We start from the raw sequence: 18,284 nt of genomic DNA on the forward strand, positions 1-18,284 counted from the left end.
TACGTCCTGAATACTGAAGGCTGAGACAGATTTGTGTGATGTGAGGGTGTAGGGCATAATTTATTTAATATTTTCGAGGAGATTCAGAACTGACAAATAAGATCTTAAATCCCCAAAGATGTAGCATAAAAAGTGATTGTGGGTTGGCAGAAGAGACCATACGCACACTGTCTCTATTACATTACGGTTTCCAACTTAATTAAACAAAGATACAAAACATAATTGGCTGGTCATCTGCTAAGTCATTCTGCAAAGGTGTTGCCTTGGCTACAGCTATAACCAAATTAAGGCCATAGTCAACAAGATGGTACGCATGTTGGACCATTGAGACAGTAGATAGGGCCCTGTACCATTTTCTTGAGCACACATGCAGAGTAGCTTTGTGAGCCTCTGCTGGGCCTGTCCCTCTGCTGCCTTGCATGGGATGCACAGGGCTGCTGCCCCTTGGCAACTCTGAATGGGAGCCTTGGAATACCAGATGGATGCCCAGTGGCAGGCCTGGGAATTACATTAGCTTTATCTGTGCAGCGATGGTGCTGGCATTTTGCCTCACCTTTCACAGCAAAGGACATCCAGCAACACTCTCCTGGGAAGCAGATTAACTTCTGTGAGTCACTGCTTTTCCATCTCATTTATGATTCATGACCTGGGCTATATTTTTAGCTTGTATTTATTTGGGTCTGAGAAGTGGGCTGGGTGGAAGTGTTGTTTGGAAACTTATGGAAGAATGAGGAGAAATTGACATCACACGTAAGCTTAAGTAGCCTGAAATTTGTTTACAATCATCAGACATTCTGTAAACATTTATTGAGATCCTACTATGTGCCATGTACTGTGCCAGACTGTAAAAATGCAAGTAAATGAGACCCAGCTTCTGCCCACCAAGAGCCCACTGCAATGTGTGGGCAGACAACTAGCTTGATAATAGATGTACTCAACTTCTGCCTATACTCCCAGCTGTGTCTCTGGATTTTAGTCATATTGAAGTCTTTGGTGTTTTTGTGTACCCTTTCTCCTTTTTTTTAAAAAAATTAATTTTATTTAAATTAATTCATTAACATGTAGTATATTATTAGTTTCAGAGGCAGAGTTCAGTGATTCATCGGTTGCATTTAACACCCAGTGCTCATTATATCACGTGCCCTCCTTAATGCCCATCACCCAGTTACCTCACCATCCCCCCTCCTCCCCTCCAGCAGCCTTCAGTTTGTCTCCTACAGTTAAGAGTCTCTTACAGTTTGTCTCCCTCTCTGATTTTGTCCTATTTCCCTCCATTCCCCTATGATCCTCTGTGCTGTTTCTTATACTCTACATATGAGTGGAATTGTATGATAATGGCCTTTTTCTGATTGACTTATTTCACTTAGTATAATCCACATCTTTGCAAATGGCAAGATTGCATTCTTTTTGATGGCTGAGTAATATTCCATTGTATATATACTACATCTTCTTTATCCATTCATCTGTCGATGGACATCTGGGCTTTTTCCATAGTTTGGCTGTTGTGGACATTGCTGCTATAAACATTGGGGTGCCAGTGCCCCTTCGGATCACTATGTGTGTATCCTGTGGGTAAATACCTAGTAGCAGCACCCCTTATTCTTGCCCTTACTTGTTGGGCATACCATGTTCATTGCCTGGAAATCTCTCCTCCAACCTCTCCTTAGTTGTCCTTCATGACTCACACCAGCATCCCTTCTTCTGAAAAATCTTCCTTGATTCCCTGGGCCTGGGGTGGAGCCCCCACTTACACATTCCCATAGCACCTTGCATCCCAGTGTTTATCACACTCCTATGAAGAGTAGTCTTGTTTGCGTTCCTTTCATGGTAGTTGAGACTTACTCATCAGCTCCCCAAAAATAGGAGGCTGGTGGAACTGAAGAGGTTTGGGAAGAACAGCGTTGTTATTCCAGGACAATCACTATCATTTGCTGAGCCCTTTCCATGTGCCAGTCACTGTGCTCAGCTCCACACGTGCATTACCACATTTATTACCTCGTAATAACCCTATCAAACAGGTGAGTTATTATCCCTATTTTATAGATAAAGGTGAGATGGGATGTAAAGTTATTTGCCTCACGTTTCACAGTCAGTACATGCAAAGCTGAGATTCAAACACACGCCTGCCTGACTCTTAAAACGCATGCTCCTAGACTCTGGCATATTCCTTCTCCACTTTCGTGGTTACCGTATCCGTCACGATAGACGAGGTCATTCTGTTAACAAGCAATCCGAGCTTTCCAGGGGCTTAGACAACAGAAGCTTCTTTCTTTCTTTTTTTTTTTTTTTAAATATTTTATTTATTTATTTGACAGAGATGGAGACAGCCAGCGAGAGAGGGAACACAAGCAGGGGGAGATAAAGGAGCCTGACGTGGGGCTCGATCCCATAATGCCGGGATCACGCCCTGAGCCAAAGGCAGACGCTTAACCGCTGTGCCACCCAGGCGCCCCCAGAAGTTTATTTCTTGTTTATACCATGTATCCACAGCAAATTGCGTGGGGCCTCTACCCTGTGTTATTCTCCCTCAGGGACCTGGCCTGAGGTCTCCAATTGCAAGAGAAGGGATCTGTGAAAAAGCACTCTCAAAGTGATCGTCCATTTGAATATTATTGGCCAAATCAGGCGCTGCACCCAACTTCAAAGGGGCAGGAGAAGTGTAATCCTACTATGTGCTGGGAAGGCAAAAAATTGGAAATAATTGTGGAACAGCCCCAATAACTCCCACATATACAAAGAAAGGAGTGGGGGAAGTAGATGAATGAAGACAAAAGGGAAGGATAAAGTGTCCAGAGGAATGAAGGTCTTCGGGGATTAAGAAAAAGCTTGCTTTTTAAACCATAGGTCTCTAGTTAAACGGCTGTTGGGATCAATTATTCAGTCGTTCTTCCTGTAAGCAGCACGGTTAAGACTTCTCTTCTGAATGTATTAATGCTTCGACACAACCTGGGATTTCACTGGGTCCATCAGGAGAGTGCAGTCAATTAGTATTACAAAAGCAGCTAATCTGAGTAGGGCCAGGATTCCAATTCTCATTTTTATTATGAGGAACTAGTCCCGCCACTTCAGAGACTTTCTCCAAGAACAATAGAAAACAGGATTCCCAGTCTCCTAGGATTAGACCTCCACGGTGACAAAAAAATCTCTTAGATGTTACTTAGGAGGCGGGACACAGTGCTAACACTTGCTCCTCCCCACAAGGGACTTAGCGTAAAGCTATTGGGTGCAGCTTTTGAATCTCAATAAACATTAAAACTGAATATTAGATACAGGGCCCTTTAAGAGTTTCTGCAAAGAGCACATTGAGAATATTTTGGTCAAGGAAAATCCATCTGTGTATGATGCAGTTCCTGTTTTTCAAGAACACAAAGGGTGATTGACGTGGTGTGGAAGGAAGCACAGTACTGTCTTAGGTGCTGGATGCAGCAACCATGCTTCAAGCCACTATGAGATTACAGATGATATAGACATCTGCCACCTACAGAGGATGGCCGGCCTTACCACTCTCTTTCTCTTGAAGAAAAAAAAAATTGAACGAACAAATCTAGATTCAGGCTTTTGAACCTGGAGCAGAAGAAGGAGCTTTCATCAGGATAGATGTTTGGATTTTTAAAAACATATTCAATTCAATCAATTAAAGTATATTTTGAGGGGCTGTCGTCCGCCAGTAGTATTCTGGGTGCTGCGGATAGAGCAATATCAGCTCTTTGTTACTTTTAATGAGGGTTTGGGTGGATGGGTGGAAGAGAGATTCAGTGTAGTGTCTTCAATCTGGAGTGTTCAGTTTCCTGAATTCATTTTCATTTTAAGTATCTCCCCAGGCTGTACCCATCATGGAGCATGGGGCGCTTCAGGGTGGTAAGCGTCATGGGGAAAACTCCTACCTGACCCAGGTACCGTGGGGGAATTGCTGTCAGCAGATGCCTCGTCAATAGGAGTTCATTATTACGTACTATCTGGTACTTCTGAGAGATGCTGGGCTTGGAGTCTTGCCTAGATGGCCAACTTCTCCAGGTCAGGGAGATAACATGGACTATCACAGCATTGAGCACAAAGAGGCCTGCTTTCTTCTCCATTAACCAGCGCTATGGCCCTTGAGCAGAGCACCAAACCTCTGAGAATCAGTTGTTCCCACCCATAAAAGGAGTGTCAGACCCTTTCTCAGGGCCTGTTACAATTTATTGCAAGGATCGAAGGAGATAATAGTTGTAAAAAGAGACACTGGAGGGGCGCCTGGGTAACGCAGATTAAGCGTCTGCCTTCGGCTCAGGGTGTGATCCCGGTGTTCTGGGATCGAGCCCCACATCAGGCTCCTCTGCTATGAGCCTGCTTCTTCCTCTCCCACTCCCCCTGCTTGTGTTCCCTCTCGCTGGCTGTCTCTATGTCAAATAAATAAATAAAATCTTAAAAAAAAAAAAGAGAGAGACATTGGAAATCTCTGTGTCAAAGCTCGTGGTCACATAGGGTGGCTCTTCTGGCCTTGACCAGCTGCAGAAAGAGCTGCCCATGTCTGCCCGCATGTGGGTGTCAAGTTATTCCTGGGAGAGCTCGTGGCCCTCCCAAAGTTCAGCCTGCTTTTTGCCACAGGGATGACCTCCAGCTTAGTGACTGTGTCTGTGCTCAGGTCTGTAGGCAGAGATGAAACCTCTCTCAGTTCAAAAAAATCCCCATGTGTAGGGGTTGTGGATGGGAGTAGGACTGTTGGTATGTGACCCTGCATGGCTGCCCCGTGTGGCGCAGAGGGTTGTCATACTTTCTGTGCCCATGGCTCCCCGGTACTTTTTCCAGACAAATTGGAAGGTTTCTTTGGCCAGTTGTAGATAGCTCATATCCCAGTGTATTAGAGTGTCATCAAAGTGCCAGCCCGGCCAAGATCTTTATTGTTTATCTGGGCTTCCGGCACTCAAGACATTCAATTTGCAGGATCCTGCATTGCCCACTGCTGTCAAAGAGAAACTTTTCTTCTGAATCAATTTAAAACTTCCCTTATTTAATTCTAAAATTCCCCGGGAGATGATAGCTAAGACATTATCAGCTCTGCTCGCCTTGGAGGGACTTTAAAACAGCAGATGTTTTCTCCATCTGCTGTGGGCAGAGGAGTCCGCTTAGTTGGGAAAGAGCATAGGAGGTGAGGGTGGTCCAGGGCCCAGCTTTGCCCCCTTCACAGCCCTGCTCTGGCTTGGGCAGGAACTCTGCAGAGGCAGCTGTTGCTTTCGGAAAAACAAGCAGAACACACAACTTAATTTTAGAAGATTTCATCTTTGTAAACAGTGAGCACTCAGGGTTGAAGTGAGTTGGTTGCCGAGATCCTGGGTGGGAATGAATGAACAATTCCAGATATTCAGGCCATTGAATCTGGAGCAGGAGAAGGAGCTTTCAGCAGGGTAGATGTTTGGATTTTTAAAAATATATTCAATCTCACAAAGTGTGTGTGTGTGTTTGAAGTATACTTAATCAAAGTGTATGGTTTTGAGGGCTACTGCCTGCCAGGTGGTATTCCAGGTGTGCAGGGCAAAGCGGTCTCGGCTCTTTGCTACTAAGGTTCTAGTGTGGGGAGACAGACAACAAACAAACAAATACGCGATGCTGTCAGCAGTAAGTGCTCTCAAGAAAAAGACAAGGGAGCAGAGAAGGGTAGAGCGAGGGAAGGTGTCCACTGCTCTCTGCTCTTGGTTGCACGTTTCACAAGTGCTACAGGATGACTCTAAGCTAAGTCCGTCTTCGCCAAGACCACTTGTGCCTCTTCCACCGAGGCCTGTCTTCTTGTGTGTCTCACTGATCTCCCTGGAAACTGGCTCCCCAATATTGCTCCCTGCTCCAGAGGAGCGGCACTGCAGCCCCATCCTCTCCCTGCCCCGGTTTTCATTAGATTGTTGCTCAATAAACGGGGAAGGACCTTCCATTCCCTTCTTGTACGACACACATACTGACTCAAAGCTGACACAAAGAGGCCTTCGACCAGCTTCCCTTCAGGATTATTTTAACTGGCAACATACCCCTTTAAGAAGGAACACGTTACAGATGGTCCAGTTAGGATGCAGGTTATTTTGAGACTTCCTGAATATCATTTCTTGGCTACTTCTTTCAAATAAATCATTTATTGCACTGTAAGAGGTGCTGGGGATAATGATGACTAAGACTCACTCCTTGCCCTTGAGAAGCCCACAGTCCAGCTGCAGGCGTAGACATTTAAAAAGATAAATTGCAGCACCACTGGGTGAGTGCAACCTTGGAGTATGACCAAGATGCTCTGGGAGCCCAAGGGAAGAGCAATGAACTCTGCCTCAAGAGTGCTGAAGAGGAAGTCAAGCAACTTTAATGATTTCTGATGCCTCATTTATTCATTATCCATCCATTCGACTGTATTTCCTGCATAGTTTACATCCGGGTCACACGCTGCCTTGCAGACACTGTTTGTTTGGCCTGTTATTGTTGCTTGGTAACAGGTTTATTGAGATGTAATCTGCATACCATACAAGTCACCCATTTAAGGTGTGCATTTCAATGGTTTTTTAGTATATTCGCAGGGTTGAGCCAATACCTCCAATTTTAGGACATCTTTATCAACCCCAAAGGAAACTCTGGACCCTTCAGCAGTCACATCCCATCCCCCCAAACTTTCTAGCCCTGCCTTCTAGCTCTGTAGGTTTGTCTACTCTGGACATTTCACACGCATGAAATCATGCGACATATGGTCTTTAGTGCCTGTCTTCTTTCACTTAGATAATATTTTCAAGGTTCATTTATGTTGTAGCATGTCTCGGTACTTTGTTCCTTTTCATTGCCAAATATTTTTCCAATGCATGATGTGTCCTTTTTATCGATCCTTTCATCAGTTGATGGATACTTGGTGGTTTCTACTTTTTGGCCATTATGAATAATGCTGCTATGAACATTTGGGTGCCAGATTTTGGTGCGGACATATGTTTTCAGTTTTCATGGGTATTTATCTAGGAGTGGAATTGCTAGGTCATATGGTAATTCTAAATTTAACTTTTTGAGGAATTGCCAAGCTGTTTTTCCTAGTGATTGCACCATTTTACATTCCCACCCTGTATCAGGGTTCCAGTTTCTCCACATCTTTGCCAACACTTGCTATTTTGGGTTCATTTGTTTTTTAAATGATGGCCATCTCAGAGGGCATGAAGTGGTATCTCATTGTCATTTTGCTCTGCATTTCCCTAATGATGAATGGTACTGAGCATCGTTTTGTGTGTTTATTGGCCATTCATATATCTTCGTTGGATAAATGTTTATTCAGGTCTTTTGCCCACTTTTAAAAGTGGGTTATTTATCTTTCTATTATTGAGTTGTAAGAGTTTTTATATATTCTGGATCCAAGTCCATTATCAGATATATCATTTGCAAATATTTTCTCCCATTTTGTGGGTGGTCTTTTCGTTTTCTTGATAGTATCCTTTGAAGCACAAAAATATTTAATTTTTATGAAATCCAATTTATCTATTTTTTTATTAGCTTGTGCTTTTGCTATTATATCCAAGGTCCTGATTTTTGCCTCTTTCCTTTTATCATTTTAACTCTAATACATAGGTCTTGGATCCATTTTGAGTTTATTTCTGCATACGGTATGAGGGATGGGGTCCAGTTTCATTCTTTTTTTAATGTAGATATTCAGTTGCTCCAGCACCATGTGTTGAAAAGACTGTCCTTTCCCCTTATGAATTATTTTGGCATCCTTGTCAAAAATCAGTTGACAGTAAACATGAGGGTTTATTTCTGGGTTCTAATTCTGTTCCTTTGATCTGTGTGTCTTTTTGCTGTGCCACACCTGTTTTGGTTGTGTTGCTGGGTAGTAAGATTTGAAATTGGGACATGTGAGTCCTCTAACTTTGCTCTTTCTCAAGACCGTGCTGGCAATTCTGGGCCTCTTGAATTTGCTTTTGAGTTTTATGAGCACCTTGTCAATTTCTGCGAAGAAGCCATCTGGGATTTTGATAGGAATTTAGTTAATTCTGTAGATTAGTTTTGAGAGATTTTAGTTTTGCTACCTTAACAACATAAACTCATCTGCTCCATGAAGGTGGGTGTCTTTCCATTTATTATGATCTTGAATTTCTTTCAACAATATTTTATAGTTTTAGAAGTATAAGTTTTGCATTTATTTTGTTAAATTTATTTGTAAATATTTTATTCTTTTTGATTTTATCACAATGGAATGGTTTTCTTAATTTCATTTTGGATTGTTCATTGTGACCTGTTTGGTTTTATAATGAGGAAAACTTAACAGATAAAGTCTGACTTCTGACTTCTCTTGAAAAATCATATCTGGTTTTCCAAATAGCAACAAAGGACTTGAGTGAGTAGTTTCGGTTCTGTTCTTCTTTTAGGCCATTTTGTTCTGAGTTTGTCCTCATCTGGCTACTTTCTTGTATGTGGATTAATTCACTCATTAATATCATAATTGTTAAGCACTCAGTTTTTGACCTTTATGATTGTTCTTTTGGGAAATCTAAGTTAGGTGAGACTTAGTTTGAATAAGGGATCAATATTATCTAAATCTTTAATATGATTATTTTTATATACACACCCTATCCTTTCTTAAAAGTTATTCAAGCCGCATCTTACTCATTCATCTCAGGAACATTGGTGAGCTAGGCTCCACGCTGAGGATACAAAGAAGAAATAGACACCATTTTTGCTTTAAAAGAGATACATGTGCATTGATAAAAAGTGCCATGTGGGCAACTAGAGTTTTATAAAAGGTCTGCTAGTAGTCCGTAGAGTGTGCAGAGGAGGGCTTAGGAAAGGGAGTGTGGTTAAGACTGTGGGGAAGGAAGGGGGAGAAGAGGAGAGGATTCATGAAAGAAGTGACCTTTGCATGATGATGGTTGGGACCTTGTCCACGAAGTTAAGAAAGCTGGATCTTTTCCCGGGGATTCTTGGACCACCTGCAGCAGAATCACCTGAGTGCTTGTTAAAATGCAGTTCCTCAGACCTACTGAGGCAGAATCCCTCAGAACCCAGGAATCTGTTTTTTAAAATCTGCTTTTTAAGTTTCTTTGGTGATTTTGAAGTTCTATAAAGTTTGAGAAGCTCTGTTTGAGGATGGGGCCCTATAAAGATTTGTAGGTGGGAATGGAGTAGGTAGGATGGAGTCATATCATGCCAGACCTGAGTTTCAGTAAGGTGTTAGCGGCATTGGGAAAGGCAGATTCAGAGGGTGGGACACCAGAGACTCTCTTCTTGTGAGGATTATGTTTAAAAGTCAGCACTAGGGTGAAACTCAGGTAGAGTAAAGAATACTCTGGGCAGTCCCTAAAATCTCCCACGTCTGTGCACTTGGACCGTCAAAGATCAGAATCAGTGTCTTATGTTTTTGTTTATATTTACAGGGAGGTCTCCTTTCCCTGGGGCCATTGAGGTCAAGTTCTAATTTGGAGAGTAGGGCTTGGGGCTACAGGGTAGGACAAAGAGATTGATCTCTTGCTTACTGCCAGCCAAATGAATATGGTTCTTTTCAGGTACATTGAATGTGCATATGATGCAGTTGAGAGGCAGAGTGCCCAAAAGAGGATGGTAAAAGTTGGGGCAGGGTATGGAGTTGAGGGAGGAAGACAGAACAGATCCCAGAGGTGATACGGAGCTTGAATTGGCAGGGTTTGGCCCCTGGTTCAATGAGGGATTTGAAAGAAGGGGAAGAGTTGAGTTTTCTGGCTCATGTAACTAGGTGGCTGATGATACTGTTGCTTGAGATCAGAAATGTAAGTAGAGGAATGATTCGGATATACTGAATTTGTGATGTAAGTGGAATGACTATTCATGTGATTATACTGGTCTGTAGTGTGCAAAAGAACTTGGGTTGAAAATCTCTGTGTCATCAGCACCCAGGTAATAATTGTAGGCATACGTGGTAGAGATTGACTTTATTGGGTGGGAATAGAACTTGGGCATCAGAATTTTCTAAGCTTCCCTGGTGATTCTAAGATGCGGTCAAGGTTGAGAACCAATGGTATAGTGTGAGAGGAGAAGAAACCATTGTTTAAAGAAAAAACAGGGGTAAAAATAAGGAACTAGCAAAGGAGCCTAAGAAGGAACAGTCAGAGGATGAAGATGAGGAATCAGAGAAAAATGCGCTCATGAAAGCCAAGCAGGGAGAGAGGGTCAGAGGAAAGACAAAGAGGTGAGTAGAGGTCAGCAAGGTCAATGCCCCAGGTAGGTAAACCGGAAAACAGAAACAGTTCCTTCGAGTAGACTATGGTAAGGTAGTTGGTTTGCTCAGGGAATTTCAGTACAGTTTTGAGGACAGAACTACTATAGTGAGTTGAGGCATGAGTAGAAAGAAAGGAAGGGCCTATCCCTGAAGCCTTTTCTTGAACGATATTCCCCTGTACTCCTAGCACGGGGACAGGCACATTCTAAGAAAGGAATACTGTATACCACAGAAAAAAAGGGAGTTGATCCTACTTAATAATTAATGAAATGTGCTTCCTAGAGGTTAAGGTAGGCTTTATTTAAATTTTAAACCCTATAATAGTACTACCGACTTATTTTTAAAAAAATAAACAATATAAAAGTGTAAAGTAAAAAGTAAAAGCCTGCCTCTCTCCCATTCCCCGAAGTAACCCCAGTTACCTTTCTTACCAGTTTCTTATATGTCCTTCAGACATTCTTTCTGAGGATATAAGAATATATATCCTTTTTCTTTAGGTGATATGGTCAAAATCATTCTGTAAAAGAGCTAGTATGAGAAATTCTCATAAGCTAGCTATCATTCCTCCTCTCTGAAAACCCCAGTAATTTCTTCAAAGCCCAAGATACACACAGCTATGAATACGCTGTTCACCTCTCCCTGGGAGCAAGTGGTTGAAGCTCAGACTGTACAAAAATATTATTGCTGCCTTGGGGCATGAAGAGAGAGCATGAGCTTGGAGTTAGGTAAGCTGTCTGTCAGGTGCTGAATAGGAAGGTTGTCTGAATACTGCCGAGCTCCACTACTTTCTCACCATGCTTGTATGCCTCTAATAAAGGTCTTTGGTGTCCTCCCAGGGTCAGGAATTAGGGAGTGTCTTCTGTCTCATGTGCCACCTCCTGTGGTCCCCAGAAGAAGCCAGATTCATCCTGCTCTCACCACTGTGGCCCCCAGGCTCATCTCATTGTTACCCACTTCAGTAGACCAAAGAAAAAGTCAGTGGGAGCCAGCTCAGTGACCCTTTCTGTTTTTTCTTTTCCTGTTATACAAGGCTTACACACAGAGTCACAGAAATGGGCTACAGACTCTGGAATAAACCCTGATTCAGTCTCACTGAATAAATGAAACTGAGCCAGGCACTTCCCTTTAATAGACTTTAATATCTTCATCTATTAAATGGAATTACCAGTAATGACTAAACTCTTAGAAAGGAAAGAAATAATCTCTTTCATGATTCTCTTATACTTATGAGGCTGGTTTTTTTTCCTTTCTTTTTCTTTTTCTTTTTCTTTTTATAATGTAGGCTCCACACCCTGTGTGGAGCCCAACGTGGGGCTTGAACTCATGACTGAGAGATCGAGACCTGAGCTGAGATCAAGGGTCAGATGCTTAACCGACTGAGCCACCCAGGTGCCCCTGAGGCTGGGTTTCTTTTCTTTTCTTTTTTTTTTTTTTTAAGATTTTATTTATTTATTCGACAGAGATAGAGACAGCCAGTGAGAGAGGGAACACAAGCAGGGGGAGTGGGAGAGGAAGAAGCAGGCTCATCGGAGGAGCCTGAAGTGGGGCTCGATCCCATAACGCCGGGATCACGCCCTGAGCCGAAGGCAGACGCTTAACCACTGTGCCACCCAGGCACCCCGAGGCTGGGTTTCTTAAGAACAGAGACCATATCTTATCCAGATCCACGTTTAATAAACGAGTGAGAGGTATTGTCGTTTCCAGTTTATACCTAAATCAACAAACCAAATTTCTCCTTCCTTAGGCATTGACATTCAACCACTGTCTGCTTATGTGGTCATCAGGTACCTAGACAAAGAAATGGTTGGATTATTTTTATGCTCTGCCCTCTCCCTGCTTCCTCATAGCAATGGTTTCTGGGTGAAATGGACTATGTGAGTTAATGGGAAGACCAAGTCCATTCTGGGCTTCAGGTTAATTGTGAAAAATCGAGCACTGATTCCCTCCTTTCATTTTGCTCAGAGTGGCTTTCTCAACACCTACCCACGGCGAAAGGGGAAATGTACTCATTGTCATATCACCTCAGGCATGACTCATTTCTTCAGAAACTTCGGTTTATCACACTGAGGCTGGCAGAAGGTGTCACCTGTGCCACTACTGGCAGTTGGGCGTGTGGAGCAAAACAGAGGTTCCAGGGAAGGCAAGGGGATTGGAAGCAACGCCTGGGTCTGTCTTAGAAGGAAGTAGATGAGGTGGTTATTGCATGAAGTGTGAGCAAGAAGAAAGCCTTGGAAGAGTCTCTCTCTTCCTGTTCTCTGTCTCTCCACTGAAAACCTTTCCTCACTGAAATTCCACCATTGGTGATTCGTTTCACTGGGCTGAGAATTGCCCCCACTTTGGCACTCTCCCTCACATGGGTGTTGAGCCTCATTGGCCTTGGAACGTCTCTGTCCAACTGACTCTCTTTGCCTCTTTTCCCGTTCCTGTCAGATATGCAGCCTGCTGTCCCTTCCTTTTAAAGTCCCCACCATCAACTTTATCATCCAGGGCTCTCCCCACCCACTGCCACTAGACTGCCTGAGGAGGAGACCACGTTCTCCCCAGACTCCCACTTCACTACAAAACCTCTTCTATTTAGGTTGTTTGTTGCCAATCTCTAAGATGGGGACTAACAAAAATAACAAACAGAGGAAATGACAGAGAAATGCAGAAGTCTTCCAAAGGTATCATCCTGGCTTATAGTTCCGGAGTCTCCTTCTGAGTCCTCATTTCCCCTGTACGCCTCGTTTATTCCCCAGGATGAGAGACAGCCAAACCTTCACATCCCTCCATAGCTTCTCTCCCTTGCCTCATTTTAAAGAGACTGTTGGAGTTGAACAATAGAAGCTTTATTCATTCCTCCAACTAGTATTTATTGAGTAACAACATGTCCCAGGTGCTGAGAATACAGTATTGATCATAATGTTTGCAGTCAAGGGACTGAAGACAAGCAGTAAACAAGCAAGCTAACAAGTAGGCTTGATAATCAGTGGCATGAAGGTGACAGTGAGGGCTGTGATGAAGGGTGACAGGAGGCAGTGATATTTAAATTAAAACCTAAAGGATGAGAAGAAGTCCGTCCCGGAAAGAGATGGGGGAAGAGCAAGGCAGAACCGGAGAGGGGAAGGGGCAAGTGTTAAGGCCCTGTGTTTGGAAGGAGTTGGGTGTACTTGAGGAAGAGAGAGAAGGCCGATGTGGCAGCAAAATGTATGGGGGAGAATGACACAGATGAAGTTGGGGGGTAGGCAGGGGCCAGAAAACACAGGGTCTGGGGTGTATAACAGCATGTTTGTTTTGATAATAAATGCCAGGGGTTTTAAACAGTTGAGGGGCATGGTCTGATGTGTATTTTTGAAAAATCACTCTGGCAGAAAATGTAGGGAAAATTTAGGTGTTTGTTTACATTTTCAAAAAGTGTGCCTTGATGGGCTGGTTAGTATCACCTCATCTTAACTTGATGATTTACCATTGAAGAGAAAGATGATACCCACGTCTGTACTGACAAAGCCTCCTGTGGGAATTGAAAGTGTAGCCCAGACCCGTACCCCACCTGTGTGGGGAGTTCATTCTTTCCAGGGTGAGGGGTGCAGGAAACAGAGGGGTACAGGAAATGGGAGAAGATACTGAAGGTAGGAGAAGCTGGAGCAGCCAGTGAGGATGTGAAAACAATCTTTTTAATGCACCTCAACATGAAGCTTGGGCCTTTGGAATCTCCTTTCCTGATAGTTCTGAGATGAGCTTTCTACTATATCCCCTAAATCTAGATTTCCTTTCCTAATAACTCTTAATGGATTATTGAACAGAACTCTCTAGACATCACTCACTTCCTAGTTGTATCTTGACTTTGGGAAGTTAAGCATGATTGGGATGACATAAAGTGTTCAAAAATGTTTGTGTGTGTCAATACTAGAGACCCAAAAGGAGTGTGACAGACGAATCCGACTAAAAGTCGGCATGATGTCCTGGCCAGTGTGCTCTCCCTGCACTAGGCTCGAGGCAACATTTAGGAGGCTGACTTGCCATTAGGATGCTAACTCTACAGAATTGCCCAGAAATACTATAAGAAGTGTCTGGGGAGGCACCCCCCGGATCCTGCCATCTTTCCACGGTGCTTTTGCCATTTCCAAGCAGAGGGAGGCTGGAAGGCTTCCAAAGGAAAGCTAAACAGGAAGCATATAATTTCCCAGGAGCTGACAGATCACTTTCAATCAGACCGCTTGGCTCTCATAGCATTTCCGAGCTCCTTCTCAGAGAAACACTCTCCCTCGTCAGCTAAGGCTCTGCTAAGAGGATTTACTCCCACGGCCTCACTTGGCAAAGCTACACAGAAGACTACTAAGTCTGCATCCCTAGGCTTCATTCTTCTCCATCATTCCAGAATCCAGTTTTCAACTGCAGGTTTGTCATTTCCTGGATACCCCACCAATGTCTTTCAGTCAACGGGTCCCAAACCAACTCATCATCTTCCCCTCTCCTGGTTTTCCTGTTGCTGTTAATGGAATCACTGTTCCCTCTGCTACCCTGGCTGGAAACATCTGAGTCATCCTTGACTCATCCTTGTCTCTTACTCTCTAGATCACATCAACTGCCGAATCATGTAGTATCTATTTCCGTGATGCCACTTGAATTCATCCCCTCCTTCCTATTGCCGCCATCTCTCCTTGGTGTGGGCTCTCATTACTTCCCCCTCGACAGGAACATCCTCACTTTTCCCCTCACTAATAAGCCACCTCCGTACTGCTACTGACATAAGGCTTCTCACACACAGACCGACCACATGGCTCTCGTACCAGCAGCCCGCCGTGGTTCCCACATTAAATATAAACTGTCTTTTCACTTGTAAGGCACCATTCCTTTTCTAATACTCCATGTTCAAGGGAAATTTACTAATTTCTGGCATAGGGCATGACTCTTTTTTCCTTTCTTGAACCCTCTCAATGAATGATCTCGTGGAAAAGTAAGATCTTCTTATATGACCAAATTCTGTATTTATGCAGTTACATGCTTGTTTTTTCTCCTTAGAAGAGTCACTGTTGCGTGTTATTTGCCTCACATAACATTGGAGCACATGCATGTACCCGGCGCTGTTCACCCATGTGAAAAAATTTAACTTTCATAACAACTCTAATTGTATCCTCCATTTTGTCATTGACAAAACTGAAGTGCAGAGAAGCTGAGTAAAATGCTGAGCTTCCGTTACTAATAAGTGACAGAGCCAGGATTCAAATGCACACAGTCTAGCCCCAGAGCCTGTGCTCTTAACCACAGAACTCACATCATCTTTGTTACCTGCCTTCCTGATATCATAGTTGGGATTTAGCTAACGTTTTATAATTGAACTGAGGCGTAGGGCATGTGTCCATTAATGGTCAGAAATATCAACGGTAGACTGAGGGTGCCAGTGTAAGTTGATATCAGGAGCTGACTTAAGGTGTTTCCCAGGACATCACTGTGAAGACGAGAAACATCATTGTGCTATTTTTTTCCTACTTATTCTTTTTTTTTTTTTTCCTATTCCAGTACATGGGCTGTATTGAAGTACTGCAGTCAATGAGGTCACTGGATTTTGGAATGAGAACCCAAGTTACAAGGTAAGAGAAAAAAAAATGGGAGAGGCTTTTCGGGCTGTAGTTTAAAGTCAGAATAGTTTCTCCCTGTAGGAATTTCATGCAAGCCTTTAAAGTCACCATGGGCTTTTACTTATGGCTGGAAGGTAGAACGTAGCCCCGTGACCTTGGATGAGGGGCTCATCATGTGAAAGATTTCCCAAAGGTGTGGTGGAGCGTCTGCATTCCATATAAGAACTGAGAAGATGATGCAGTCATAGAAATACCCGGTTTTCCAGGTGCCTAAGTATTTACGAGCATGCCTAGATATTAACATTACAGAAGGTCAGACCTGTTGAAGAAGCGGCTGAAAAGAAGACCAGGGAAGAACTTTCTGTATCAGAAAGCCCAAGTTCTCCCCATTTATGAGGCATAGAACCTGCTTGCTCCTTGTCTGAGTCTGTCTACTCTGTGTACAGTGAGCTGTGTGGAATTGAACCAAGGGAGCCTTACCCAGCATAGGGGAAGAACCAAATTCATTATTATACAGAGCACAAGTCAGAAGCAGATGTACGAGGCATGGGCCATTAAGGTCGAGTTCAAGGCAAGAATGGAGAAAGGAACAAGCAAGTGCCCAGACTGGTAACTGGAGAATTGTGAGGTGAGAGGACTGGGTTGATGTGAGTGACTCAGGATGAAGCCTCGAACATCTTTTGTACGTGGTGTCACCGTGTTTTTCAGGGACAAGCCACAGTGCCCATCTGCATCTGTGGTTGCAGGCCACCCTTTCCAAAGGTGAATGTTCTCATTATGAAGTCAGGATAACTCTTCCTAATGCTCATCCCATGAAATCGTAGGCCTGGGAAAAGTGTCCTGTGGTTCCGAGTTTTGGGGAAAGGAATCACACTGCTCTTCAGGAGAGCGGCAGTATATAAGAGAGTATTAAAAACCCTGAGAAGTCCTGTGTGGCAGTTAAAAAAATTCTATCTCAAGATTGTCTAAACTTATTTGGTCCCAGAATCCTTTTTTTTCATGTAACATAAATGAACATCCCACGTATCCCTAGGGTTCCATGAAATGCACTCTAGGAAATGCTATTTTGGACTCACTAGGATGCATTCTAATCTGTCTTCCCAAATTTCTCACCAACCCCCAGTATTCCCTATGGGGCCACACAGGTGAAATCTAATTCTACTTCTTTTGTACTCTTGGTGGCTGCCCCAGTTCTGGGCACATGGAGAAGGCTCAGTGGAGATTATTGAATAAACGCATGGTTCCACCTGATTACCTCCTGGGATTTGGAGATAGCTGCATTTCTTCTCTTCTGAGTTTTCTCTTTCCCATTCTTAGTCCCTTCAACTATTATGCAGGTGGCCTCGTGTCTAGATGGCTTTCTCCCCTATTAGTCCTCCTTTGGATGTGTCCAGGCTTTATTTTCATCCCAATGATCCTTAACCTGGAGAAAACCCTTTCTCCAATCCTGAGCAGATTACAGATGGAAGGAAGAAGGTAGCTACCACAGGAGTCTGGAATGGGGACACAGGACGAAAGAATGCCCACTGTCCTTACACAAGAATGACTGATTTTTGTGTTCATTCATCTACTCATTGTCTTTCACTCCAATATTAATGGAGTGCTCAGTAAGTGCCTGAAGCTGTTCAAGAATTGAGGGTGCAAAAGCCTCTGACCTCATGGAGTTTATGTTCTAGCTGGGGAAACAAGGCTATAGCAAGGAAACAAATAAGTATACAAAATAGTGTCGTGTAGTAATAAGTGCCATTACCGTCATAGTAAAGCAGGGTAAGGGGATAGAGACATAGGGGGTGGGCTTTTATTTTTTTATTTTTAAATTTTTAAAAAATTTGTGTATAGTTGACACACCATGTCACACTAGTTTCAGATGTGCAACATAGTGATTCAACTTCTCTATACTTTATGCTGTGCTCACCTCAAGTGTAGCTACTATCTGTCTAGGGACTGAGCTTTTAAATTTTATTTCCTAGCTATAAAAATACTGTATGGTTACTTAGAGCATTTGGAAAATACAGGAAAGTATGAAAAAAAGAAAATCGCTCATAATCTCACCTAAGATAATGTCTACCAACATTTTGTGTTTTGGAATACCTTCCCGGTCTTTTTCATACACAAACATACAATGATTTTTGTAGAAAAATCTGGAAAATAGTTGATACTCCTTCTATCATCTTGAGCATATCCCTGTTGCTAAATATTCAAAACTATCATTTATTGTAATAAAATATGCATAACATAAAATTTACCATCTTAATCATTTTTAAGTGCACTGTTCTGTAGCATTAAGTACATTCATGTTGTTGTGCAACCATTACTACCATCCCTTTCCAGAACTTTCTCATCTTTCCAGATTGAAACTCTGTACTCATTAAATAGTAACACCTCGTTCCCTCCTCCCACAGCCCATGGCAACCACCATTCTACTTTCTGGGTCTATAAATTGGGCTACTCTGTGTACCTCTTGTAAGTGGGTCATGTAGTGTTTGTCCTTTGTGACTGATTTATTTCATTTAGTACAATGTCTTCAAGGTTTCGAACAAGACCAAACAGCATAA

At 43.0% G+C, this 18,284-nt stretch overlaps 1 protein-coding gene across 2 annotated transcripts in view; it reads left to right on the forward strand.

Annotated features, from left to right (window-relative positions):
• Window positions 1-18,284, forward strand: part of SHC4 (SHC adaptor protein 4) — a 136,061-nt gene that overhangs the window by 23,419 nt on the left and 94,358 nt on the right. For both annotated transcript variants that reach the window (XM_034661005.1, XM_002917545.4), the window contains exon 2: window positions 15,671-15,741. In XM_034661005.1, the coding sequence (XP_034516896.1) occupies window positions 15,671-15,741 (71 nt within the window). The remainder of the gene's footprint in view (window positions 1-15,670; window positions 15,742-18,284) is intronic.

The sequence above is a fragment of the Ailuropoda melanoleuca genome, chromosome 5 (genome assembly GCF_002007445.2).
Source record: "Ailuropoda melanoleuca isolate Jingjing chromosome 5, ASM200744v2, whole genome shotgun sequence".
Lineage (NCBI taxonomy): Eukaryota > Metazoa > Chordata > Mammalia > Carnivora > Ursidae > Ailuropoda > Ailuropoda melanoleuca.